Source organism: Quercus robur, chromosome 3, assembly GCF_932294415.1.
Source record: "Quercus robur chromosome 3, dhQueRobu3.1, whole genome shotgun sequence".
NCBI lineage: Eukaryota > Viridiplantae > Streptophyta > Magnoliopsida > Fagales > Fagaceae > Quercus > Quercus robur.
In genome coordinates, this window is record NC_065536.1 from 17,203,744 (window position 1) to 17,231,661 (window position 27,918).

Here is a 27,918-nt window from a genome sequence, read left to right on the forward strand (position 1 = left end):
TAGAGTGAAGTTTTGGCAAGACCGTCGGAGTGGAGCGACATCTCTTGCTGTTAGCCATCCTAACTTGTTCAAATTTTGCAGGAATAAGGAGGCCAGTGTGTCTGAGCTTATGAAGTCCTCCAATGGTGTCCTCTTTTGGGATGTGAGCTTCCTTAAGGGTGTGCATGCTCGAGAATTAGAGACTATGTTAGGCTTTATGGAAACCATATATGGTTCTTCAATAAGGGAGTTTGGTGAGGATAAGATGTGTTGGATACCTAGCAAAGATAAGGGGTTCATGGCTAATGATTATTATAGAATTTTGGTTGGCCCTATTATCTATGGTTTTTCTTGGAAAAGTATTTGGAAGCAGAAGATTCCCTCTAGAGTAGCTTTCTTTGTTTGGACTGCTGCCTTAGGGAAATGCTTGACGATTGATAATTTACGAAAAAGGAAGATGTGGGTTTTGGATTGGTGCTACATGTGCAAGAGTAATGGTGAATCGGTTGACCATCTCTTCCTTCATTGTCCTATTGCTATGGATCTATGGTCTATGGTTTTGGGTTTATTTGGAGTAACTTGGGTTATGCCGCATACTGTTTTGGGGCTGTTAGGGTGTTGGCAAGGCAGCTTTGGTCATCATTGAAATGGTTATATTTGGTCCATCGTTCCTCATTGCTTAATGTGGTGTCTTTAGAGAGAGAGAAATAATAGATGTTTTAAAGATATTGAGAGATCTATTCCGGACCTCAAGCTATTCTTTTTTAGAACTTTATTGGATTGGTTGTTTGCTTTGCAAAAACAATCATTCCCCTCTTTTATTGATTTCCTAGATTCTTGCAATTTTTGTATTGGATTTGTTGACCCCTTTTACACTCCCTGTGTACTAGGGTGTACCTTTTTTATATCAATAAAACTTATTACTTATCAAAAAAAATAAAATTATAACATCAAATATAAAGGTCTAGTTAGGAACACAATTGACTAGTTCCACATACAGATCCACCTGCAGCAAGTGCTGTCAGGTCTTCAAGCAACCGAAGCCCAAGCTTGCCAGCTTTACTCATGGTCTCCCTCATCAATGACAGCCCTCCAGAGACAAATTCATTCTCCAATGACCTGTTGACGTTCAAGTCAGTTTTATGGATACAATAGAGATCAGTTGTTAAATATTTAGATTTGAGACCATGCAAGAAAGCAGGTCAATACCAATGTATGCATTACCCTTCTCATACCCAATCTACTTCGATCATCACTGAAACGAAGAGTAAATACAGACCCACGGGCAGAAAATTATTTAAATTTTACCAAAATTTTGACTAGATAGATACAGAAGCAGAAAAAGTTGTGGAGCATGTTCCTCAGAAATAACATACTCTGAACGGTTGATGCCGCGACTAACATCACCAGTAACTGTACCAGTGCGAGAGGTTTGACCGCCAGAACCAAACTTGCTAGTAGGAAGAGACTCAGCACAAACCACATGATCAAAGATCAGGGCTACCGCTTGCCTGAATGTAGCTGCAGCAGTGCTGGATAACATGAAAATGAAAAAAATATTTCCAGATGGAGGACAAAACACTTAAAAGATGCGTTGTGAAAAGTCCTCACAATACTTAATATTCTTATAACTTTTTCTTTTTTTGCTCATGAATATTCTTATAACTTATCAACATATATATTCTTATACAACAATACTTACTTCCGCACACTATCAGAGGATCGGTTACTTTCAAGAAGCCGAAGACAGATACCAAGAGCTTGAGCTGTATTCTCCTGAGAATTGCAGAATTTGATGCATGAAAGTTCCATAATATGCCCCGCCATAACTCAAAATATATGCTGTCATATAAAGCCAATCCTGAGTTGGTGTCACACTTCCAACCCAGCGACTCAATGCAGAATAGAGACCAAAATTATCCCCATTACTTTTCCTACACTTCCCCCAACTACCCTCTCTCTTAGCAACTGCAAAATACAGTTTTCTCTTATTTGCTTTCATCCCATTAAGACTCCCCTTTTTAAACAACTTTCAGTTGACAAAATACAAATAGCTACGCTCATATTGCATGTGCCATACGAAAAGTTGAGGTCAAAAAATACATAGAACCAAATTCAAGCTTTAGTTAAAACAGCCAGAAAAATCCTTCATAAACAGCCACTTTTATTGCATGTCATCAAAAGATAACTATATTGAACAATATTCATCAACTTGAACTGAATAACCAGCAACATACCCAAGGTAAAATCTATAAAGACGCACATCTTCAAAATCATGGGGAAATGTTGGGCAAAATTAGTGTGCTAGATATTTGTCTAAGAAAACCAATAAACAACCAACTTTGCAGAATTACTTGTGTGTTCAAGGCTTGTTAAAAAAATGTCAATAAACATCTAATTGAAAGGGTCTTTTTTGTCAAGTCTGTCAGTTTATCAGTAATTTTATAATGATATGGGTGCAGAGAGGGGGGGGGGGGGTGGAGGATAAGTATATAAACATTATCTTATACCTGATAGTTATCTAAATACAATAATTTCCAATTATTGGTCAGATAATTTAGCCCTGTATAATCAAATACAAAGCCATTTCCATTACTTTTACCATCCACAGGAAAACACCCACAGGTGCAAAGTCTTGGGATAAGCGGCTCATAACAGAGCTATTGGGTTCATAAACTAGAGAGCAGCTGCACTTTATAAATTAATGCACATATGAAGGACTCTTCTCAAAGTGAGTGGAATAAGAGTATGTTAATTTTCATTTGCTTTCTAAGGCAGTTATGAATGAATCAAATATGCTGCACAACATTCCAAAAGGCATGTTTTTTCTTCATTTGTACTATTTTTTCAATATGTCCAACTGGAGCACAGTCTGAATAAAGGCAGATTTGCAGATAAAATTTAATCTGAACCATAGCCACTGCTTGGCAACACATTTAGTTCATACTAGGAAGATCAAGATCAAACCAGACACAGTGATTACCTCATTTTCAGGATGTAAGCGTGATTGAAATATTATTAATATAGTCTGAAGGGTCTTGAGTTGAACACTCTCATCTGACATTTCAGCATGCTGCACAAAGAAGAAAAATGTATGTAAGATTTCACGTACAAAACTGATTGCTCAACATTACAAGATTGCATTTCACTTTTTTGGGCAAAATTATCCCCTTTGTTTTGGCCTTATCAAAGTTAAGTCCACAAATTTTCTTTTCCTTTTTTGATAGGTAACGAAAAACTTTATAAAGAAAAAAATAGCCAACCCGAGTACATTGGGGATGTACTATGGGGGCAAAAATCAAGAACCAAAATCACAATGATCAAGTAAAGTAGGAAGAGAAAAACAAGAACAATGCAACAAAGCCACACTCCAAACAAGGAGAGTATGCAAGAAGAAAGACTTAATCTCTAGTAAGGAGCGCTCACATCCCTCAAAGCATCTAGCATTCCTTTCTCTCCAAATATACCACATCAAGCAATGCGGCACAAGTCTCCAAAATACTATATTGCGATGTCATCCGAATTTACCTTGCCAAGACTCAAACACTTCAAATACCTTAAGTGGCATAACCCAATGGAGTCCAAACAAACAAAACACCAAAGACCACAACTCAGAAGTTATGGGGCAATGAAGTAGAAGATGATCCACTAACTCCCCACACCTTTTACACATATAGCACCAGTCAAGAACAATAATACTCCTTTTGCGAAGATTATCAGTTGTAAGAATATTACGTAAAGAGGCTGACCTTGAAAAGAAAGCCACCCTTGGAGGGACCTTCAATTGCCACACCAACCTCCAAGGGAAAGAGATAGTTGGGGGGTACAAAGAACGATAGAAACTTCTAACCTCAAAACCTCTGCTCCTTGCTAGCTTCCAACAAACCTTATCAGGGCCAATCCCCCGCACATTCCTAGAGTAAACAATAGCCATAAACTGATCAAAAGAGACTTCCTCCTAATCTTGCGGTGGACGACGAAATTGAAAATTCCAATGAATTCTCCCACCAGTCCAACACATAACCTCTGCCACTGAAGAATCCCTTGCCCTACTAAGGCAATAAAATCTAGAAAAGCTTCTTTAAGGGTACAATCCCCACACCACACATGCTTCCAAAACTTCACTCTAGTACCATCCCCTACATCAAACCATAGGAGTTTAGAGAAGTTCAGCCAACCAATTCTAATAAAGCTCTAGAGGCTAACACCATACGCACTTGTCACCTTTTTCATGCACCAACCGCCCCATTCATTCCCATATTTCGCCTCTATAACCCTCCTCCATAACGCATCTATCTCTAACCCATATCTCCACAACCACTTGCCCAACAAGGCAGCGTTAAAGCTCCTCAACTATCTTATGCCTAGCCCTCCAACTTGCATTGGCTTACAAACTTTAGCTCATTTCACCAAGTGTAACTTAGAATCACCACTAATACCACTCCAAATAAAATTTCTCTGTAATTTCTCCATGCGATTAGCAACCTTCCCAGGTATAGGAAGAATAGAGAGGAAATAAGTAAGCAAGGAGGAAAGAGTACTTTTAATAAGAGTAACTTTCATAAAGCCTCTTCCATCTTGCTAGTCTTCGTTCCATCTTCTCTAATATTGGATTCTAGATTGATGACTCCTTGAATTTAGCTCCCAAAGGAAGTCCCAAATATTTCAACGGAAGGGAAGAATGCCTGCAACCCAACAGCCCCATCAACACATCCAGATTACGTACCCCACCAACTAGCACCGACTCTGATTTCCCCAAATTAATTCTTAACCCCGAAACCTCCTCAAATCTATTCAGAATCCCCCTCAAAGTAACCAACTGATTAGTGTTAGCATCAAAAAATAAGGGTGTCATCCGCAAATAAAAGATGAGACACCATCACCGAAGTACTTAGCGTAGAACCTACAGAGAAGCCCGAAAACTGTCCAGCAGTTGCAGCCATATCCAACATATGGCTCAAAGCCTCCATAACAACATCAAAGAGCAATGGAGATAGAGGATCCCCTTGCCTAATCCCCCTAGAACTTCCAAAAAAATCTGAAGGACTCCCATTAATCAAAATGGAAAATTTAACAGTAGAAATGCAACACAAAATCTATTTCCTCCACTTTTCTGAAAACCCACAACACTGCAACATATACATTAGAAAACCCCAATTCACATGATCATACGCCTTCTCCACATCCAACTTACACAACACCCCAAGAATCCCTATCTTTAATCTACTATCAATACATTTAAAAGCAATTAACACAAAGTCCAAAATTTGCCTACCTTTAATAAATGCATTCTGAGGATCTGAAATAAGCCCAAGTGCTACCTTTCAAAACTGATTAGCCAACACCTTCAAAATAATTTTGTACATCCCACCAACTAAACTGATTGGCCTGAAATCCTTGATCTCCATAGCATCTGCCTTTTTAGGAATAAGGGCAAGAAATGCAATATTAAGACTTTTCTCAAATACAACTTGAGTATGAAAGTTCTGAAAAACTTCCATAATTTCCTTTTTCAACACACTCCAACAAGACTGGAAAAAAGCCATGGAAAGTCCATCTGGGCCAAGAGCCTTATTGCCATTAAACCCATGGATTACCCCATACACCTCATCCTCATCAAATGGCCTATCTAACCAAATAGCATTCTCCTTAGAAATTCTAGAGAATTCCACATCATCAAGAATAGGTCTATTAACCACATCTTTGGAATAAAGTTGCCTATAGAAGCGAGAAATACACTACTATGACTTCCAGATCCGATGACAATTCTCCATCCACCATAAGCCTATCTATGGAGTTAAATCTTTTGTTGGAGTTAGCTATACGATGGAAGAATTTAGTATTCCTATCTCCTTCTTTAATACAAAGTACTCTAGATTTTTGCCTCTAACATATTTCTTACAAAAGAGAAGCTTTTTCAAGCTCCCTCTGAATTCTCTCCAAGTCTAGCTTCTCCTTCTCCATTAAATCACGACTCTCTTCTATAGTTTCAAACTTACTAAGATCCTTACACAACTATTTTCCTCATTCTTCTACATTTCCAAACACCACCACATTCCATTTTTTTCAAATCATTTTTCAACAGCTTCAATTTATTTGCCAATATAAAACTCGAAGCACCTTGAAAATGATAGGAATTCCACCAAGAATGCAGCCTTTCCACAAAGCCTTCATCCTTAAGCCACATGTTCTCAAATCTAAACGGCCTTCTACCCCTATGTTGAAAGGATCCACCCTCTAGGACAATTGGAAAGTGGTCTGATAAAAGCCTAAACATTCTTCTCTGACACACAATAGGAAACTTAGCCTCCCAATCTATGGTGAACAAAAATCTATCCAACCATGCCTTTGACTCAACTTCCCTAGAATTAGACCAGGTAAAATTTCCTCCTTCCAAGGGGATGTCAATTAGACCTTGCTCAGAAATAAAATCAAAGAACTCACGCATAGCAGCTGCAAAACAGTAGAACCAGCACGTTCGAAAGGAAATCTTACCACATTAAAGTCACCTTCCACACACCATGGAACATTCCACCAACTGCTTAATCCAAACAATTCCTCCCATAACAACCTTCTGACACTCACTGAGTTAGGTCCATAAACACCAACAAATGCCCAAACAAATTGGTCAACCACACTTTTAAATTTACAAAATACCGAAAAGCTTCCCACTGCTTCCTCCACTTTATCCACAACCCACATGTCCCACATCAGCAACACCCCTCTAGAAGCTCCACAAGAACTTAAATATGACCAATCAACATGTTGGCCACTCCACAAACTACAAATCACAACTCTAGTTATTAATTCCATTTTAGTTTCTTGGAGACAAACAACATCTGGCCTCCAATTCCTAATCAAATTTCTAACCCGAAGCCTTTTAACCTGCTCATTCAACCCTTAACATTCCAAGAAATAATCTTCAAATTCATTGATAAACCACAACAGCCCTCTCACTACTTGCACTCAATGTAGATGAACCATACTCAACATTTAGACTACTCCTGAAATTTTTCAATTCTCGCTGACCTTTCTACCCTGATATTTCCAGCTTCTTCCAATCACCCACCACATGTTGTTTATTTTTTTTCCTGGCCTCTATTACTAAAAGCAATCCCGTTATTTGCTCCTTAAAACCTTCCAAATACGTTCCCACAAATTTCCTAAAAGCTTTAATCTGATTGGTTACCCATTGTGATAGATGATGACTATCAATATTCCCCTTACACCCAATCTCCTTCACAGGATTATACTGAAGCTCCAAAGGAACTTCTATGGCCAAAGGGAACACAACTAAAGGCTCACCACCTTTCTCCCAAGTCATCAACCTTTCATCGAATTCCCAAAGCTCATCCTCTGACCCATTAGCAACAAACATAGAACATTAATGGATTGGTTGGCTGCTTTGCGGAACCAATCCTTTCCTTCCTTTCTTGATTTCTTAGATTCTTGTAATTTTTGTTCTTAATTGTTTGAACCCTTGTACACTCCCTGTGTACTAGGGTGTTCCATTTTTTGAGATCAATAAACTTTTACTTATCAAAAAAAAAACATAGAATCTACTATTTTGTCACACTCGTCTACACTGCTAACAATATGCTCCTCCTTGATAATAGAATTATAACTTGTTACAACTTCCCCATCCACAACTGAACAATCTAACTCGCTTTCTGGAGACTAATATAGCAATAGAGGAAGTACAATCCACCTTCCATCATGCAATTGCAACATTCATTCTTTGGAATTACCCCAAGTCTCCAACCAATTTCCTAATTGTGGGGCAAGGATGATTAACCCCCTCAAAATTAGAAGACCCAAAAACAGTAACCAATCCTTTCGAACCCACCAAAACCTCACCCTCTTCTTCTATCACAACCTGAGCTACAGGAGCCACTGCCGCTAATATTAGTGGGTCGCGAGGAGGTTGGGCCCATACCACTGCCAAAATCGACTCAATGGAAACCTGGGACACTGCCGCTGGCAAGATCAGCTCATTGTGTGACTTGGAAGGCCAACTCAGGCTCATCTAAACATAATAGCCACCACCACCTGGGATTTCCGGCACCGATAATGCAATTTCCATGACCATCAGAGCCCAAAACCATCTCAAGTCGACCCAGTGGCGGAGGCGAGACCACTAAGCACGCTGGCTGCATCATGGGGCTTGATCCACTCTTTTTTGAGCTCGGGTCAGTGGAAGATGAAGTCTTAACTCCATCACAGACAAATGGGCCTAAGAGAACTAGGCTGGGTTTGTCTTGATTTGTCTTAGAACAGTCACCTGCCTCAAAGACACATGGGCTTGAAAAAGTCGGTCCAAAAGGACTTTTAAAATTGCCCATTAGAGGTAAGTGGGCTTCCGAAGGTTCCTGGCCCATCCCTACAGGACCTAATTGTTCTGTATTTCTTTCTCATGACACCCAACTGACAACACGTTCACCACACTTATAGCGATCCCAAGATACCCGCCTCTTTCCATTCTCATTCACTTCCACAATTAGCCCCTTTCCTAACCAACGTGATCTCCTAATATCTTGCTCCTTCCCAGCAACAACATTTTTTGAATTCAAATTAAACCTTAACGGGAATCTATGTTTATTTCCTTCTTGGATTTTCACCTCAAATTTATTATTTCATTTAGTATCACGGTCTCTCCCCTCCACCCCACCCACAGCAGCCAAGGAAGATTTGCCAGCCTGAGCTTCAAAAACCACCACTTGTGTGCAATTTTTGTCTCTCGGAGGATCCACTTTTTTCTCTACTATTCTATCCTTGTCCTTCTCTCTGATAATAGGCTGCTGTGAGTGCTTCACCCTTGCCTGCACAGGGGATTTCACCATTTCTACAAAGGACCATTAAGAATTAATCTCCGAAAGCAACTTAGACTTGTACGAAACAAATTTCGGGCAACCCAACACATATCGGGAAGAATCCAACATTCTTCTTAATTCAATCCCAAAAACCCGCCAACCTTGTTGCACCTTACTTCCAGGGATAAAAATAGATCTCCTCCTCCTGCCTACCTTAAGCTCTAACACTGATAAATATTGACCAGAAGAGTTGGAACCCCATTGCATTGTGTAGGCAATATCTCATTTCCTGAGCATGTAAAACTACTTAGGATTAACCCCAATCACAATGTGTTCCAAGTTATGCAATAACCAACTTGCTACCATCTTACCCATAAAAACTAATTGCATAAAATATTTTCCCCATTCAAAAATCTTAAGCGAGAAAAAAATTCCCCCCTTCCTCAATCACCAACTGAAACATCTTAGATTCAATAAAAAAAACTACGAGATCCACCCATATCAACCCAAAGAAATAGACGAAAACAGTATTTGTGACTAATTCGAGGTAATCAGGCCTCTAACAATCACCATGACATGAACCAAAATGTTTTTATCTTTGTTTTAATAAATACATAACAATGAAGGTGCTACTCCTCTACGTAAAACTTGGCCCAAAAACCCGAATTTTTTTTAAGTCCACAAATTTTCGATTGCTACATTTGACTTCCCTAAGGTCTGGACTAAAATGAAATTGTTAGAGTCCCATCCAAAGACCCATCAACTTAATCCAAACTTTAGGGGGTATGTAGCAATTGAAAAGTTTATGAGACTAAACAACAAACCACAAGGGGTGTCACAGGGTCAATTTTTCACTCAAATTTTCTACCTGTGATGGCCCTAAGTCCATGACTTAGTCTCAACCAACACCACACACACTGCAATAATACTTAGAATAGAAAATTATAAGTCTAGAAAATTATACAGAATTTTCCCAAGGCCAAATACACTCTGTTGTTGACACCCCCAACAACCTTAGGGTTAAATACACAGAATTAACTGTTATGGCAGTTACTGCCTAGTAACAGCCTGGGTCTTGAACAATCTGCCACTTGTGTTCTGACTTAGGACACCTTCAACTAATGTTGTCTTGGCCTGCTCTCCACGTTTCCAGCCCCTATACAGCAGGTCTGATTATCAAGAAAGCTAGGAACTACTTGGTAACTACCACTGCACATGCACAGCCCATGTCTCAGCAAACCATGAGGCCTCTGTCCATCCTCCAACAGCCCACTCAACATGTTCTCACCCATTTTAAGGAGGCTTGGCCCATGCTCAAGGCCTCCCATCAGCACTACAGCCCACACAGCATGCCCACATACAGCACACAAATAACTGTCATCAGCCCACTAGCACTTGTCTATACATTCAGTCAGCCCCCACTAGCCCAATGTCTTGCACACAGCATTTAATCATCACAGCAGCCCAGCTCTGCCTTGCACTGAAACCAACAACTAAGCCCACACACAAGAAACCAACAACTAAGCCACTAATGCCATGCACCACCACATAGGGTCAGCACCACCTGCTGCTACCCAGCATCACAACCATCTCTGCCCACCATGACCCTCTTTTGCCATGACCTTAGGGCATCATGTAGAGCAAGGTGCCTCCACATACTGCCCCTCATCACTACTCGTCGTTCCAACTCGAGTAGGGAGACTAGGCAGGTCCCCCTCAAAGAGCCCTTAGGAGCATCACTAGTCAGACATGAGGAGCCATGAGTGTGTTGAGAAAACATGAAGCCAAGTGATTGGCCCAATGCTGCCTAAGCACCCTCATTCCTCATACCATCATCAACAACACGTAATGCTCCTCACAAGGGGGTTAGTTGTAATTGAAAGTTTGTCCACAAAACATAAAATCTGTTAATTTGTATGAAACTTTAATGATTTCATTTTAATCCAAACTTTAGGGGGGTCTATTAAAAGCTATTAAAAGATTCAGTACTAAATTGGGATGAACAAATGGGGGTTAAATTGTAATTTTCTTTTATTGGTAAGTTATACATGCATCCAGTGAGTTTGAACTCACAACCCTGCCCTCTACCCATTCTTGCAGAAGGAGGAAGTGTTGTGACTCATTGACTAATGAAATTACATAGATTATAATACATACACACAAATATTACAACAAGAACCAAGCCTTAGTCCCAAAACTTAGTTGTGAATTCTCACCAAAATAACCAAGGGTGACCACACATATTCTACTTTGCTATTTTGAGTGTGATTGGCACGAGCTTATAAGTTCAGCTTTTAGTTTTTAGCTTTTATGTATAGCTTTTTAAAACCTCACTTTTTTTCGCCTTTTCTCACATTTTCAAATTTTTTTCAAGGTACAAGCATACTTTAGCACACTTTTAGCAAAAAAATTTCAATTTCAGCTAAATAAGTTGTTCCTCTATGTTTATAATTCTATTAAACTTACATTCCATGCATTCTAATATCAGTCCTACTTAGCCAAAAGCCTTTCGATTCTATAGCATCTCTACAAATTTCTAACTTAACATTAACTCCATGTCAAGTTTCATCTACAAAAATCATACACCACAAAATTTCATCCAAAATCAATCTAGAGAACTCATCAATCACCAATGCAAAGAGGTATGGAATTAATATCGATCCTTGATGCAAATTTGTAGTAATATGAAACTCAATTTTCTAACTTAACATTAACTCCAAGTCAAGTTCATCCACTAAAACTATTATCATCTTCAAAAATCGTACACCATGAAATTTCACCCTAAATCAATCTAGAGAACTTATCCATCACCAATGCAAAGAGGTATGACTTAATATCGATCCTTGATGCAAACCTATACTAATATAAAACTCAATTGTGATGCCCCCACTTATTCTTGCACCAATTATAGCTAAATCATACATTTTTTTTGATAAGTAATAAAGAAGTATATTAAGAAAACTACCTCATGAAAACAGAGGCAGAACAGATAGTACCAAGAGAGAAACAAACAAAAAAAAGAAAAGAGAACTAGAAAACAAACAGAAAGCAACAAAAAACTAAGTACAGGGAAGAGAACAAAGGAACAAAGGGAGGGAATCACTAGAGGTGAGTCCCCAAGCCCTAGACCAATCAAAAAGAGAACCACAAAAATAAGCTAGCAACTGGTCATCGGATCTGTCCCTGTCCTCAAAAGTTCGCCAATTCCGCTCCCTCCAAATACACCACAAAAGGCACAATGGAACTAAATTCCAAATGCTAGAAGAGTGCTTTCCAAACCAGTTCCACCAGCTGAAGAGCATTTCTGCAACCGATCTAGGCAAGACCCAGGAAATCCCAAAAGATCTGAAAATCAAGCTCCACAACTTATAAGCTTTTCCACAATGGAGAAGCAAATGATTCACCGTCTCCCCATTGCAACGACACATAATGCACCTATCAACCAGCTCAAAGCCTCTACGCCGCAAAGTGTCCCCTGTAAGAATCTTCTCCCAAGCAGCCGTTCAAACAAAGAAAGAGACGTGCGTAGGGGCCTTAACCTTCCAAATACCTTTCCAAGGAAAAGTAAAAGGAAAGGGGCTTCGAAGCTTGTCGTAAAAGGAGCGAATATTGAAGTCCCCCTTCTTCGACAATTTCCAAACCATGCGGTCTTCTTGCTCGGAGTGAGGTAAACAAGAATCCAAGGTATGGAGAAAATTAACCACCTCTCCCATCTCCCAATCATTAGGATCCCTAAGAAAAGGAACCTTCCAACTTCTACAAGCCTCGGTCCCCAACCTTTCGAGAGATGAGGCCACAGAAGCCTCTCTATTAGAAACAATCCCATACACAACCGGGAAGGAAAGATGGAGTGGAGAGTCCCCACACCACTGATCTGTCCAAAACTTCACTCTATCCCCCACCCCAATCTCAAACCGGATAAACTTGCTAAAAATCTCCCAACCTTTTCGGATACTTCTCCATAAACCACACCCATGAACACCCCTACCCAACTTAGAAGACCAACCCCCCCACTCTTCCCCAAACTTCAAAGCTACAACCCTCCTCCATAGACGAGTCTCCTCAACCCCAAACCGCCATAACCACTTTCCAAGCAAAGCTTTATTAAAGGTAGTTAATTTCCTGATACCCAAGCCACCATTAACCTTAGGAGCACACACCTTATCCCACCCCACCAAATGAACCTTCGACTCCCCCCACAGGAAGTCCCTCTGAATCTTCTCAATTTTATTAGCCACATGCGACAGAATGGTGAAGAGAGATAAATAGTAAGTAGGAAGGCTAGAAAGCGTACTCTTGAGCAGCGTCAATCTTCCGCCTTTTGACAAATGCAACTTCTTCCACCCGGCTAACCTCCGATTAATCTTCTCCAATATAGGATTCCAAATAGAGGGGGATTTATGAGACGCCCCCAATGGCATACCAAGGTAGGTCATTGGCAAGGACCCAATCCAGCAACCCAAAATCTCTGCCAAGGCATGAATATTATTAACCTCCCCTACTGGAACCATCTCACTCTTCAGGGCATTAACCTTCAAACCAGTCACAGCCTGAAAACAAAGGAGAAGCATCCGTATATGAAGGATCTGTTCCACGTCCGCATCACAAAACAAAATAGTATCATCTGCAAATAGAAGGTGCGAGACACATTCCCCTTCACCCCATCTTCCAACAGCCTTGAAACCCCTAATCAGGCCGGCACCTTCAACTCTTTTCAACATCCTACTTAAGACCTCCATCATGACTAGAAATAACAAAGGAGATAGCAGATCCCCTTGCCTCAGACCCCTCGTGCTCCCAAAAAAGTCAGCAGGAGCCCCATTGATCAAAATAGAAAACTAGACCGTCGAGATACAAGTGCGGATCCAACTACACCACTTCTCCTCGAAACCCATTCTCTTCAAAAAAGGTCCAAAAGAGCCTCCCAATTCACATGATCATAAGCTTTCTCAATGTCTAGCTTACAAATGACCCCCGGGATCTTACTCTTCACTCGACTATCAACGCACTCATTAGCAATAAGAACTGAGTCAAGAATATGTCTTCCTCCCACAAAACTATTCTGAGACTCAGAAATTAGATGATCTAAGACCAGTTTCAAACGATTCGCCAAAACCTTAGACAGGATCTTGTACATGCTCCCCACCAAGCTAATAGGCCTGAAATCTCGAATATTGAAAGCATCATTCTTCTTAGGAATGAGAACTAAGAAGGTAGCATTCAAAGATTTCTCAAACTTACTATGTTGATAGACCTCCTCAAAAACTGCTAGGACATCCCTTTCCACCACTCTCCAGCAATGGTGGAAAAAGGCCATAGAGAAGCCGTCTGGACCTGGAGCTTTATCTCCAGCCAGCTCGTTAACGGCTAGAAGAATTTCCTCCTTCTCAAACCTCCTTTCAAGCCAACCCCTCTCCGACCCATCTATCTGATCAAACTCCAGCAACAACACATAAAGCCTTTGTGGGAGTCACCGCTGAACTGGGTTGCACTATTTCAAGGGCAGCATTCGGCTTGGAGATGACACAACTGTCCCAGCCACCTTCAGCCCCAATGTTGTCCCTCAAGCCCACAAGCCCAGCCCTTGATAAACTCAGAAGTAAATCAGATAAAAACCTCTCTGCCGGAGACCACAACGACTCCTTATTAGACTTACCCGGTGACACCGAATGCACATCGGAATTTATTCCGTCGGAGGAGGGGCTGCCAGCCTTGATCAGAGAGATCGGAGGCTCGCCGGAGCAAGGACCTGAACAAAAACCGGCGGTGCAGGGGTCGCCGGCCTTTCCCGGTGTCATCGGAAGCTCGCCGGAGCTGAATCCGGCAAAGGAGGGGCCGTCGGCCTCCACTAGCAGCAACGGAGACCCAACGGTCCCAGTCGCGTCCTTTCCCGGTGACTTCCAGGGCTCGTTAGAGCTGGGACCGGCGACGGAGGGGCCGACGGCCACCGCCAGGGGCTTGACGCTCCGATCCGGCGCTCCTTGCTGGTGACGAGCCTTGGGACAAGCTTCAGAAGTCAGGATCTGGGCTGACTTACCTTCCCCAGCCAGAGAACACTCACCCAACTCAAACAAGCTTGGGCCTGAGAAAGAAGAACCCCTCACTGGGCTTGATCCACGGCCCAAACCAGGCCTAAGAGCATCCTGATTGGTTTCTTGAGGAGCCCAATTAAGGACCTTAGAAGCATCAGAGTTGCCTACCCTTTCCACTTCACGTGCCACCCCTCTGTTCTTAGAAACTCCCCCTTTCTTTCTAACCCAAGAGACCTGTCTCCTCCCTATCACATCAACCTCTATGACAAGACCTCTCCCTGCCCAGCAAGATCTCCTAAAAGCAGACTTCTTCCCCTTTACAACAGCTTTTGAATTCAAAAAGCTTGGGGAAAGTAAACTAGTGTCAGCCAACTTCTGCTGACCCACCTCAGCCACCTCACTCAACCGTTGCTCCCTCCAAAACCTTCCCACCACCTCCATCCTTCCAGACTTGCTCACTGGAATTTCCCCCATTTTTGCACCTGAGAGTATCAGATTCTCCCCTTTTTTCTCCTTTCCTAGCTGTGTAAACTTCTCTTTGGCTGTGAGACCAAGATGTGGCAGCTGCTTTCTATCCTCAGTTCTATCATGAAAACCTTGCACAACTTCAGCAAAAGTTCTAGAGTTATGAACCTCCAGCTTATGCTTCCGTGCCTGAGGAATGAATTTAGGGGGACCATTTCCACCCACTGCATAATGAGAAGGAAACAACAATTTCCTTAGTTCTAGACCAAAAACCCTCCAACCAAATCTCTCATTGCCCTCCGGTACAATAATCGATCTCCTAGTCCCACCAGCTTTGAGTTCAGATAACAGCAAGAACTGACCTGAGGAGTTGGAACACCACTGGAGAAAGAAAGCAGTGTCACCCTCTCTAAGAGTGAAAAACTGCTTGAAACTCTTCCCAACAACAAAGTGTTCAATGCAAAACATCAGCCAATGGGCTGCGTTCTTGCTCATGAAAACTGATCTCATAGCAAACTTGCCCCTCTCAAAAATCCTTAATAAGAAAAAACGACCCCCTTCCTCTACAACTAATTGAAAAGATTTAGACTCAATGAGAAAGCTACGAACCCCCCCCCCCCCATTACACCTCTACAAAAGATTTATACCATAACAAAATTGAAGAACATAAAAATAAAAGATAGATAAATCAACACCTATGCTTGCTTGGAGTCTGCACCAAGCAAAAGAGAAAAAAACCTGAGAGTCAGTACCTAGGGTTGGCTAGAATCAGCACCAAACCATTGGAAAAATTCCAAGAGAAACTATATTGATCAATCAAACTATAACATTGTAATCTTGAAAATTAAATAATTCTATAGGTGTTGTAAAATACGCTTTCTGGTTCTAAGTGAAATTACAGTAGCTGATAAAATGCTAAATCATACATATCCTTAATAAACTTAATATACTTTAGAGGAAATATTTTCTTTTCTAAAACCCATTACATTACCTCTCCAGATATCTTATAAGAAAATTCTCATTAAAATGCCCAACATGACCATAGGGAATTCATAGCTAAACTATCATCCTTATTTTGCATTATTTACCAAGAAAAGTAGAGAACAACGGCATCCTTTATGATGGCCCATGTTTGTGGTTCAAACCCCACCTCCCCCTCCCCCACTATCTACCTATCAAAAACAAAGTAGAGAAAAATCTTTTACTTTTTCTATGTAAAATGAAAATATACCATGTTTATTCTTCAAGCACCATTGTAGGATATGAATGAATATACATATACACTTGGAGAGGGAAAGGAGCATGGATTAGATTCCAGCTTCAAATCTTGACCAGAGGATTTCAGTAAAGCAAATATTTACATAATTTCTAGTACACTTCCATATACAAGTTGCTTCTTTTCTCAGTAAACCCTAGATCTCTCATTGGGAAAGACCAAGACGTGCAACCCAGTTGAGCTATGCCTACAAGTTGCTTCTTTTCTATCCCTTTACTTCCATCATCTTCACAATACTTCCTCATTTCAGATTTTTAATTACAAAGAGAGATTGGTTTTTCTTCTCCTTGCTAAGATAATAAGCAACAACATATGATTATACATGGATGCCAAGTTTATGATCAATTCTATTTCTCTGGTTTTGAGTAGTAATAAAAATCAACTAACTTTGTAATTGCACGCTGTAATCAAATAAGCAAAAAGAAATGAAAAGATTCTTGTAACTTTATTGACCAGAAGGGGAACTCTGACAAAGTGATTGCTATATTTTATAAAGATGCTGCATTCATTTATTAAAAATAATTATCTGAACAAATCCACTTAAGGTGTTTTGAATTCAAATTACAATTGTATTATGAATTACGATGGAATGAAACTTGTTTCAAGAACTATATAATTAGAAGTAACATAAATAAGAACTTACATTTTTAAGGGTTGCAAGTATCTCTTTTAAGGCTGATGGAGCAACCGCATCATGAGAAATGAGCTTTTGTAGACATGATAGCGAAATAACACTCAACTTGACAGTTCTGACCTCACAAGCCATCAAAAATATTCGTAAAATATCCTCATTGTGAGCTATTTCACTGGGGCTTGATAACAAACGAAGCTGCAAATTAACAATAAAAGAGTAGATACATTTCAAACTCAGCCTCTGCAAACATCCAGATCAATGCCAATGAAGGACTTTTTTTGTGGGTTTGACAATCTCCACAGCAATGCATGGCATGAGCTGCAAACCATAACTATGAAAACTCTTAAGATTAACTATTGAAATTAGCCTAGTATAACTGCAAGAAGTACAAATTAGGATAGATATTGTCTTTTGTTTTTCTTGAACTTGTTGTATATGTTTCTTGTTCAGAGTGTTCACCATCACGAACATGATGTTCAGTTTTTTTCAATAAAAGTCTTATTACCTATCAAAAAAAAAAAAAAAATTTAATATTGTTTTTTGTTTGCTAGCATTGCAATCTGTGTAAGAAGATAAGCAATCAATTTTGTTCAAAACAAGAATTGAAAGAAAGTAGTATAATAAAGGCAGAAAAATACTCACACCACCTTCCTTTTTCTAAAGGTTTCAAAAATGCTTGTGGTGTCACCATTTAAATTTGGCTGGCACCCAAGTCAACATGTTCTAGCTCAAATGGCACTTCCTTTTTTTCCATAAAATAGAGAGGATAGCGAGGTTGTGGGTTCAAGAATCAAGACCCAGTGGGTGTATGTAACTTACCAATCAAAGAAAAGACATCCGTTACCATGGGCTTCAAGAATTTTCACCAAGCTAACAAGGAAAATGGTTGAGGAAGGGTTTTTGCTTAACGAGGAAAACGGTTCAAGAATCAAGACCCAGATGGTGTGTGTAAATTAATTGTCCTTCCTTTCTGTTTTCTATTTCCTTTCTTCTTCTTTTTAAATCCTTCCTAGACTAAATGGAGAGACAAAAATATTGAAATTCAAGCTCAACTTTTATGAGTTACAGCCCAAGAATACCAAAAGAACCTTGCCAGCACCCCATGGTGCCTAATATGAATATTTTTCTAGTTGGAGCTGAATTAACTATTTGGGACTATAGAAAAATAAACAAAAGGAATAAAAACACCAGTTTCATTTTGTTTCTCTCTTTTCCAACCAGCTTCTCTGCAACCAAACACACCATAAACTATTTCAAACTCAAAACACCAAGTTTAAAATCTCAGCTCAACCAAAAAGCAACTCTACTGAACCCAATCCACAAACAGATATATTTCCCAGTCAGTAACACAAATATCAAGGTTCCAATTCTTGCCACTTTTTCTCTTCCTCCATTTTCTACTTAACCAAACACCACAGTGATGACTCTATCTCTCTACCTCAAATCAATACTCCAAATTAACCTACCAATGAATCCACCATTCACTTCAACCATTCCAATGTCATTTCCTAATAACCCAACTCCAATGCCAAGAATTATACTCAATTTCTAGCAATTAAAAAAACAATTTGTTCGCCACCTCAAACAGATATTTCCTAGTCAGTAACACAAATATCAAGGTTCCAATCCTTGCCACTTTTTCTCTTCCTCCATTTTCTACTTAACCAAACACCACAGTGATGACTCTCTCTCTACCTCAAATCAATACTCCAAATTAACCTACCAATGAATCCACCATTCACTTCAACCATTCCGATGTCATTTCCTAATAACCCAACTCCAATTCTAAGAATTATACTCAATTTCTAGCAATTAATAAAACAATCTGTTCACCGCCTCACATTCATACAAGCCCAATTACACCTACACAAAAGCATACATACATATAAAACTATCTCTCCCCCAACTCAATACTCCAAATTAGCCTCCCAACGGATACATCATTCATTTGAACAACTCCAATTTCATTCCCTAAAAAATCTATCTCAATACTAGGAACTATACTCAATTACTAATTATATAAACAGCATGTTCACGAACTGTTAAAATAATGATTAAGTGATTAAATCCACCATTTCTTAACAATTTAAGCTTTTGCGATAAGTGATAGTTTATCTTTTTTTTTATAAATAAGAAATTTTTTTGATAAAGACTACTTCAATGAGAAAGGACATGAAGTAGCCAAAGAATTACAAATAAAGAAATAAATAAATTATGTACAAAAAGACGAGGAATCTAGAAATGTAGCAATAGAATCAAAATGAGTATAGCCACCATTTCTTAACAGTTTAAGCTTTTAGGACAAATGATAGTTTATCTTTATTTGTGTATATATGTGTGTGTGTGTGTGTGTACAAAAAGCCAAGGAATCTAGAAATGTAGCAATAAAATCAAAATGAGAATAGCCCCATGCACATGACCAAGCAAATAAAGAACTAGAAAAAGATGCTAACAATTGGCTCCCTGTGCACTCCACATCTTCTAATGTAATCAATTAAGTTCCCCCCAAATAGACCACATGAAAGACAAAGGAACCATGTTCCAAACAGCCGATGAATGTTAGCCAATTCCTAAAGAGTATGAAATTTTTTTTTTATATATCAATAGTTGAGAGTGAAGGGATTTGAACCCTACCTATATGTTTCCATTTGAAACACTAGGAAGTGTCAGTTGAGCTACAAAGCTCCTGGCAAGTGATAGTTTATCATTGTATCATACCAAGTGTTACTGAGTTTAAAGCTTTTTTCCATTCTACCTCCCATTTAGAAAGTTGAAAACCCTCCACGTTGAGTAGTACTTAACGATAGTTAAGTAATTAAATTCACCATTTCCAAACCGCTTAAACTTTTACAGTAGTTTATCACCAACTCACATAAAGACACCCAATAAGCTCTCTAGCTCAAATATCACTTCCTCATACAAGAATGGGTGGAAGGTCAAGCCTAGAACTAAAACCCATTAAATATGTGTGTAACTTAGCTATCAAAAAAAAAAAGAGAGAAATACATAAATAAACGCATACATAGATATAACACTATGACTTTACTCAAATCAATATTCCAAATTAGCTTCCCAATGAATCCAATCCACCATTCATTTGAAACAATTCCAAAGTCATTTCCTAAGAACCCAATTCCAAATACAAAGCACTACACTCAAATCACTACCAATTAAGCAAACAGCATTTTCACCAACTCATACATACATACATACTCAATTGCACACACATACATGTACACACACAAATGAAAACATATATGAATGTGTGAAGGGTGAAAAGGAGCTGGGACCTTCAAGATGGCGTGCTCGGCGCCGTCTTTGACAGCGGGGTATCGGCGGCGAGCCTCGGCGGAGAGAGCGCGGAGATCTGATTCCAAGACCGCCATGAAAGCCATCTTTGAAGCTCTCTCTCTCTCTCTCTCACTGGTTTGGTGAAAATGGAGTGAATTTCTTTTCTAGGGTTAGTAGATAGATGGCTATGAAATCAGGAAACGAGACGAGACCATCAAGATCGAAGAGAATGAAAGTTACAGAGAAACTCAGAGAGCCTTGCACGTAGTTTAGATCTTGAGCGACAAAGAGAGAGAGAGAGAGAGATCCGTTGTAACACGTGCGGGACACACGAGTGGGATGTGAAAGAAGTAGTTGGGCCTAGAATCAGACGGTCTCCGGACTTTAGACAAGAGCGTTGATTCTGTATGTCTTTTTGGTAGAATTGATTCTGTATATGTCTAAATTACAAAAAGCAACCAGGGGTCCAGCATATATCCAAATACTACCAAAACTTTCCAAAAATATCTGATTTTGCTCTCAAGCACAAACTGTCATTTTGAGACTACATTAAATTTCTGTTTAATTTACATTTTTTATTTTACATGACCATATTTCAAAAACATACGTTAGATTATTTATTTTATTAAAATATTTTTTTTAATTATTTCTCCATTTTCGTAGATCACAATCACAATCACAATCACAATCTACTATTTTAATTCATCCTTAGAAAACACAAAGAATAAATAATAATAATATTTTAAAAAATGCATATACACAACTACAGAAAATAGACTATAGATACATAACTTTACATGAACTAATATGGGCGATTGGCCAAACTTTTGCATTTACGCAATTTTAGAGCAATTGCATCAGGGGGTCTAAAACTTTCCATCTATTTTACAAAAAGAACATACTTTTTTTCTATTTTACACGATTACTTTTACAAAACACCCACATCAGTTTATCTATTCTAAACATTTATTCAATAAAATATTCATTCTTTTACATTTTTGATTATTTCCTTCACACTCCTCTCCAAAACCCTTTCACTCACTACCTCTCTCTCTCTCTCTCACAAGCCCAACACAACCCAAAATCACCAACATCCAGCCACCATCAACAATCAATCCACACCCACCATCAACCCACCCAACCACCATCAATGAGATCAACCACCATCCTTAACCCACCCAGCCACCATCAACGAGATTAGCCACCATCATCAACCCACCCTTCATCAAGCAACCATCCTCCAAAAACCCAAATCCAAAGAAATCTCAAACTGGCCAAATCCATTATACCTGAAACTCCATTCAACCCATTACATATGAAATCAAAATCTAATCCAAACCAAACACATGCAAGCAACGAGTTTACCCAGCAACATCATCATCATATTCATCTTCTTCTTCTTCTTATATAAACTTCCCAGCAAAATAACTCAAATGATACCCAAATCAAAACCAAAAATCCAACCAATCCAAAAACAAGTTTACAAGAAAGACAGCAGCATCTCAAACTTGACACATCCTCACCGCTACCAACAACCCAAGCAAGCCCCAGTTATAGCAACCCACTGCTAGCACCTTCGATCCCTTCCCACTTGATGTCATGCGATGGTGGTTGAGGCTGGGCCAGGCGATGGTTTTGTTCTTGGGTTGGGGTAGTGGTTTTGTACGAAGAGAGGAAGAAGACAAAGGGGAAAAGGAAAGATGAAGGGGAAAAGAAAATTGAGGAAGAAGGTGAGGAGAATGGGTCTGTAGTGAAGTGAAAGAAAAAAAGAATTAAAAAATGGTCAACAAATGAACAATAATTATGCATATATGCACAATTACTATAGTAAGATGATATATTTACACATCTCTACACCCACTGATGTGGGTACTTTTTGGCCCAAAATGTGTATATATAACCACTTTTTGTATTTTAGACTCACTATGTGAGTGCTCTTACATGTATTGATGTGAGTGCTTTAAGACTATTTGAAAATTATCTTGCTCCTTTGCTTTCTTCTTCATAATTGAGTTGTTATTTATCTACCATGAACTACCTTTTTTTTTTAGAAGAATCAACTACCTAGACATGCTATCGTGTATATAATTGTTATGATGCAATTATTGTGAGACAAGCAGTAAAGACAAGGTATTAGAAGGGAAAAAATGACTTGGAGGAGAAAGGAACTTTCAAATGATGTCAAGTGTTGTTTGTACATCACATGAGATATTAAGTGTCCGTTTGGCATAATTAATTTTGTCAGCTTATTTTATTATTCAATTTATTTTTGTTACTATTCATGGGCCCAATTGCACTTTTTTATACTATTCATAGGTCTCACTGTACTATTTCAGCTAACTTTTACTTTTATCTACAGTACTTTTAGGAAAAAAATTTCAGTTTCAACAAAATAAGCAGATCCCAAACAGACCCTAAGTGTAGGGGTGTGCATAGATCAGGTTGAAGAGTTTTTTCAACCCAACACACCCACCATAGTGGGTTAAAAAAATTCAATCCAACCCAACCCACGTGGATCAGGTTAGACCCATGGGTTGGACAGTTTTTTTTTAATTATTATTATTATTATTATTATTATTATTATTAAATTGATCATTATAATAACATCACCACAAATAAGAGCAAATTTATAACCAAATAATCATGAGCATAATACCAAACAAACACAAACTATACGAAAAGAACTTAGGGTTTGAGTTTTATTTAGGAAAATGGGCAAAAATAGTGAATAACAAAATTATATAATTTTTAATATATTTTTTAAATTAAAAAATATATTAAATATAGGTGGGTCGGGTCAAGTTAGGCAAATTTGTAAATCTCATGACCCGAACCCAACTCAACCCACTGTAAAAATTAAAAAAAAATAAAAAAAAATCATGACCCGACCTAACCCACCAACCCTTAAAAACCAACCCAACCTGTGGGTTGAGTTGGGTCAATTTTGGTGGGTTGGTGGGTTTGCTGCACATCCTTAATTAAGTGATACATGTAATCAAGACAAGTTGTTGAAATGAAATGAAGGACTTGAATATCTTAGAAAGTGAAAGAGGCTCAATTGAGAGAAATTAAAATAAAAAGATGTGAATTTACTTCACGTGAGATGTTAAGTAAGATAAGGAAAATGGCAAGAGGTTGTGGAGAGAGGGAGAGAAATGGCATTTAGTGCAGGCATTTTTGCCTATTATGCTATTTTTGTAAACATATTAGTTATATGGCTAAAAACGAAACATATTAATTATGTGGCCTCTTTTAGAATGTAAGTCTATGAAACTTAAGTTCCAAAGAGGTAACTAGAGGCTTAGAGTCTCGAGTTCTTCACATTGGAACCCGAGTCTTAGGAACTCAAGTCCCAAATGAGACCATATAATCAGGGATAGAATTAGAAATTTGTGTTTGGTGAGGGGGGGGGGGGGGGGGGGAGCTAAAACTATCATATTGATTCTAAGCCAAATGAAAAGTGGGTTTTGTTGATGGCAAGTACTAGAGAAAAACAGTAGAATTACAAAGGAAAGGGATTAAGAGTGTCAAAATAATGAATGTAAATAAATAAATAAAAGAAAAAATAAGAAGAAAAAGAATCATGACGAAGGGGTGGTCAAAAAAATAAATAAATAAATCAGGAAGATGAGATGTGAAAGTTACAGAGAGTGCACTTTGAAAGAGAGAAAAAAAAAATAAAAAAATAAAGTAGAGAAAGAGAAGAAATGTCAGAAGAGAAGAAATTTGTACCAAGAATTTAGAAAGAAAATAAATATTTTCAACAAAAAAAATGTTTATTTCCTATGTGGCAATTTATGATTGGTTGTCTGTTCCCATAATAATCTTATGTGACAGATTGTGATTGACTGTCTATTACTATCACATGGATCACCATTTTTTCTCCATTACTTACAGTCTTCCACGAAAAACAATTGTAACAAAATATATGTAAAAATGTGTGGTACTAGTATTATTTAGAAAAAAGAATAAAGAAAATATAAAGTGGAGCTACAAATGGGCAGACATTCACATGGAAGGTAGATTTGTTTATAAATGCCATTACACTTTTTTTTTTTTTTTATTTGCAAACATTTCTCTTTTGTTTTTATAGAAACAAAGATATGAGATGTTCGAGAATAGAAAAGGACAAAACAAGTGCAAAATTGAGATTTTGGGAGACAAAATTTGGCTAACATGTTGGAGGTGGGGGCCAAAGCTTTGTTCTTGAAGGGGCCAACTCTTTAAAAAAATATTGAGTGGGTTCTATTTTTACCTATTGTTAGAGTGTTACTAAATGAAAGAAACACTTTTCGAAAACTGTTAAACTAGTGAAATTGGGTGTTGGAATTTCTAAAATTAATGAATGTGGGAGTTTTATGCAGGAATGTTAATGCATGTTGCTCCTCCCTCTTCTTCTTATCCCACTTGTCTTACATATGTTGAGTCTCATTTGTGAGATTTAGCAAAAAGTAATTAGACAATAACTTGTAATAGTTGATTAGCTAGTAAGACTAGGTTTCACATTAGGCATCGTGTGGCAAACTTGAGAGTGGATTTTATGGGTGCTTAAACTAGCTTGGTTTTGCACCAAATAAGAAAATCTAGTTAATCTAGCTCAATTTGATTTGTAACTATGAGGGAATGGTGACTTTTAGATCTAATAAATTTGATAATTTAGGACAACAAGCATTAATTGTGATAAAGCTAATAGATTTGAATTTAAGGCTGTGTTTGGTTGGATGTAAAATATTTTCCGAGTATAAAATATTTTCAGGGGTAAAATATTTTCGGAAAAGGAAAATATTTTCAAGTGTTTGGCTGTATTATGAAAATTGTTCTAGAAAATGTTTTCATGTGTTTGTTTGCATTCTGAAAATGCTATTTTCCTACTAGTTTCTCACATTTTCTCACTCATTTTCTCAGCTACCAAACAAAACCATTCTCAAATCAAAACAAACCCATTCTCAAATCAAAACTATTCTTAAAGAAACAAAAATCAAAACAAAACCATTCTTAATATACAAAACCATTCGGTCAAACTGAAAGAGGGAAGAGGAAGAGAGAGTGATCGCAAATCGAGAGAAAGGGAGAGGTAGATCGAGAAAGAGAGAGATCGGTCATGGGTGACGAGATTGGTCCAGCGGCGGCAAGCTTCAGGCGGTGCCGAGATTGAGACGAAAAGAGTTCGATCTAGAGGCGGCGGGATGATCTCACGGTGCGATCTCGGCGGGACGATCTCCCTAGCATGATCTCACGGCATGAGCTCTATGGCGCGATCTCGCGGCTAGATCTCACCGACGCGAGCTCAATAGCGCGTCTGAGCTTGGGGCGGTGGTCTGAGCTCGATGACGCCGTAGGCTCACTCTCTCTAGTCTCTCTCCGCTCTGTCTTTCTCTCTCTCTCTCTCTCTTTGCGTCTAAGTCCGGAATCATTTGTAGTGAAAATAAAAGTGTAAAATATTTTCCGGGTCAAAGGCTCATTTTACACGGTCAACTGAAATGGTTTTTCGAAAAATTTTATTTTCCATGTGCAACCAAACACGCATTGAGGTGTAAAACCATTTCCTAAAATGGTTTTACACCAAAACAAACGCAGCCTAAGAGTGCAAGTTTTTGTAACTGATTTGTAAAATTGGAAGCTCCATTACCAATTTGTTGTAGGAAAATGCCTTTAAATAGCATTTCCATACAACATTGATTATGAAATATACACTTTAGAATGATCTCCAAAACAAGAGCAAGAACAAAGAGAATTAAAGAGAAAAAACATATACAAACACACAAAAAAGAGTACCAAAGATTTATGTGGTTTGACTTTTGACCTATTTTCATGGGCAAGACGATAGAAATTTTCTCTAACAGTTAAAGAGCATACAAAATGGAGTAAAGATGTTCTCATAATACTGAAACCTAGATATGCCCAAAATTTACTCTTATCACAAATAGAAATCTCTCACAAATACAAAATTCAAAGTAGCACATAAAACAAAGAAAATTTACTGTCTTTTCTCTAGAATTGCCTTAAAGCCCCATCCACACAACCTCCTTCATAAAGGCCTCTTTATCTCAAGTTTTGCCGCACTTGTATTCCTAGCCAAAGCATGGTATATATGTTTTGATAAGGGAACCAATGTCCTATGAGAGAAGTGTTGTCATCCACGCAAAAGAAACATCTGCAATTTAATAAAGGTGAATAAAAAAAGTAAAAACAAGTGGAATTGGATGCACTAGCAGTAGTTTATCTCATTAATAATGCTATTGTAAATCATTCACTTGAACCTCTTCTCACTGGTTGCAGAACAGAACCCCTTTAAAGGCCTTCTCTAATATGTAGACTGAGCATATCTATCGGGAAGCAAACCTGAATGCAGATGCGATGTCAAGACTTGGTTGAAAACATGTCTCTTGTGAGGGGTAATCTTATAACCCTTAATAAGGAGAGTGTATTTTATAATAGTGATCTGACTATTTAATGAGAAGTAGAGTAAGCATGGAAGTAGAGTATGCTCGAGAGACACAGAGTTCAAGTGAAGGAGAGGAAGTGCTTGAAAGAAGTGTTAAGAAGTTTAAGGATAGCAGTGGAGAGAAGGCTTTCACCCAGCCACATCTAATAGGAGACATCCCAAGAGCATATGCACAGGCCTTCCGTTTTGATAGAGAGAATGAGGAAGAGGAGGTATCAGACACAGAGGTGGAGGAACTGTCTGAAGGAATGGTTGAAGTATCACTCTCTAAGGAGACTAAAGCTCGCATCAAAGCGCCTTGGTCCAAGGCATTGATAATGAAAGTGTATGGTAGGATAGTGGGCTTTAACTACCTCCCTTTCAAGATCAATACCTTATGGAATCCTAGGGCCAAGATGGACTGTGTGGACTTAGGGAAGGATTATTTTCCGATCAAGTTCATTGATAAGGAAGATTATGACAAGGTGTTATGAGGAGGACCATGTTTCGTTGGTGAGCATTTCTTAGCCATCAAACCTTAGAAACTGTATTTCAAAGCATCAAAGGCTTGTTTCTCCTCAGTGGCTATGTGGGTGAGGTTCCCAGAACTACCCATCGAATTCTATGATGCCACAGTCTTGAAACAAATTGGCAGCGCAATCGGACATGTTCTAAGGATCGACTCTTTCACGGCATTTGGCACTAGGGGAAGCTACACTAGGTTGTGTATTCAAGTGAATTTGGATAAACCACTGATTAATACAATGGAAGTTGGAAGGCTGAAACAAAAGGTGATGTATGAAAGAATAAGTTCCTTATGCTTCTATTGTGGACGTCTAGGACACAAACATGAAAGTTGCTGCTATCGGATTCAGCCCAAGGTGAAGGATGCTGAAAGTGAGCAAGCCATCACTAACCCCCTAAGGAAAACCAAATGGAGGATGCTGAAAGGAACCTCTTCTCACTGATTGCAGGACCCTTTTGAAGACCTTCTCTAATATGTAGAC

At 38.7% G+C, this 27,918-nt stretch overlaps 1 protein-coding gene across 6 annotated transcripts in view; it reads right to left on the bottom strand.

Moving 5' to 3' along the window:
* The window catches only part of LOC126717297 (uncharacterized), a 46,681-nt gene extending 25,820 nt beyond the window's left edge, over positions 1-20,861 (bottom strand). The window contains exons 1-6 of one of the 6 annotated variants that reach the window (XM_050418821.1): positions 20,487-20,861; positions 17,206-17,391; positions 2,963-3,052; positions 1,682-1,755; positions 1,356-1,511; positions 978-1,098 (exon numbers count right to left, since the gene is read on the bottom strand). In XM_050418821.1, coding sequence (XP_050274778.1) covers positions 978-1,098; positions 1,356-1,511; positions 1,682-1,755; positions 2,963-3,052; positions 17,206-17,391; positions 20,487-20,591 — 732 coding nt within the window. In that variant the 5' untranslated portion in view covers positions 20,592-20,861. Of the gene's footprint in view, positions 1-977; positions 1,099-1,355; positions 1,512-1,681; positions 1,822-2,962; positions 3,053-17,205; positions 17,515-20,486 lie in introns of those variants that run through there. The other 5 variants (XM_050418822.1, XM_050418823.1, XM_050418826.1 and 2 more) reach the window with 5 other exon arrangements.
* Positions 20,862-27,918: the final 7,057 nt, after the last annotated feature.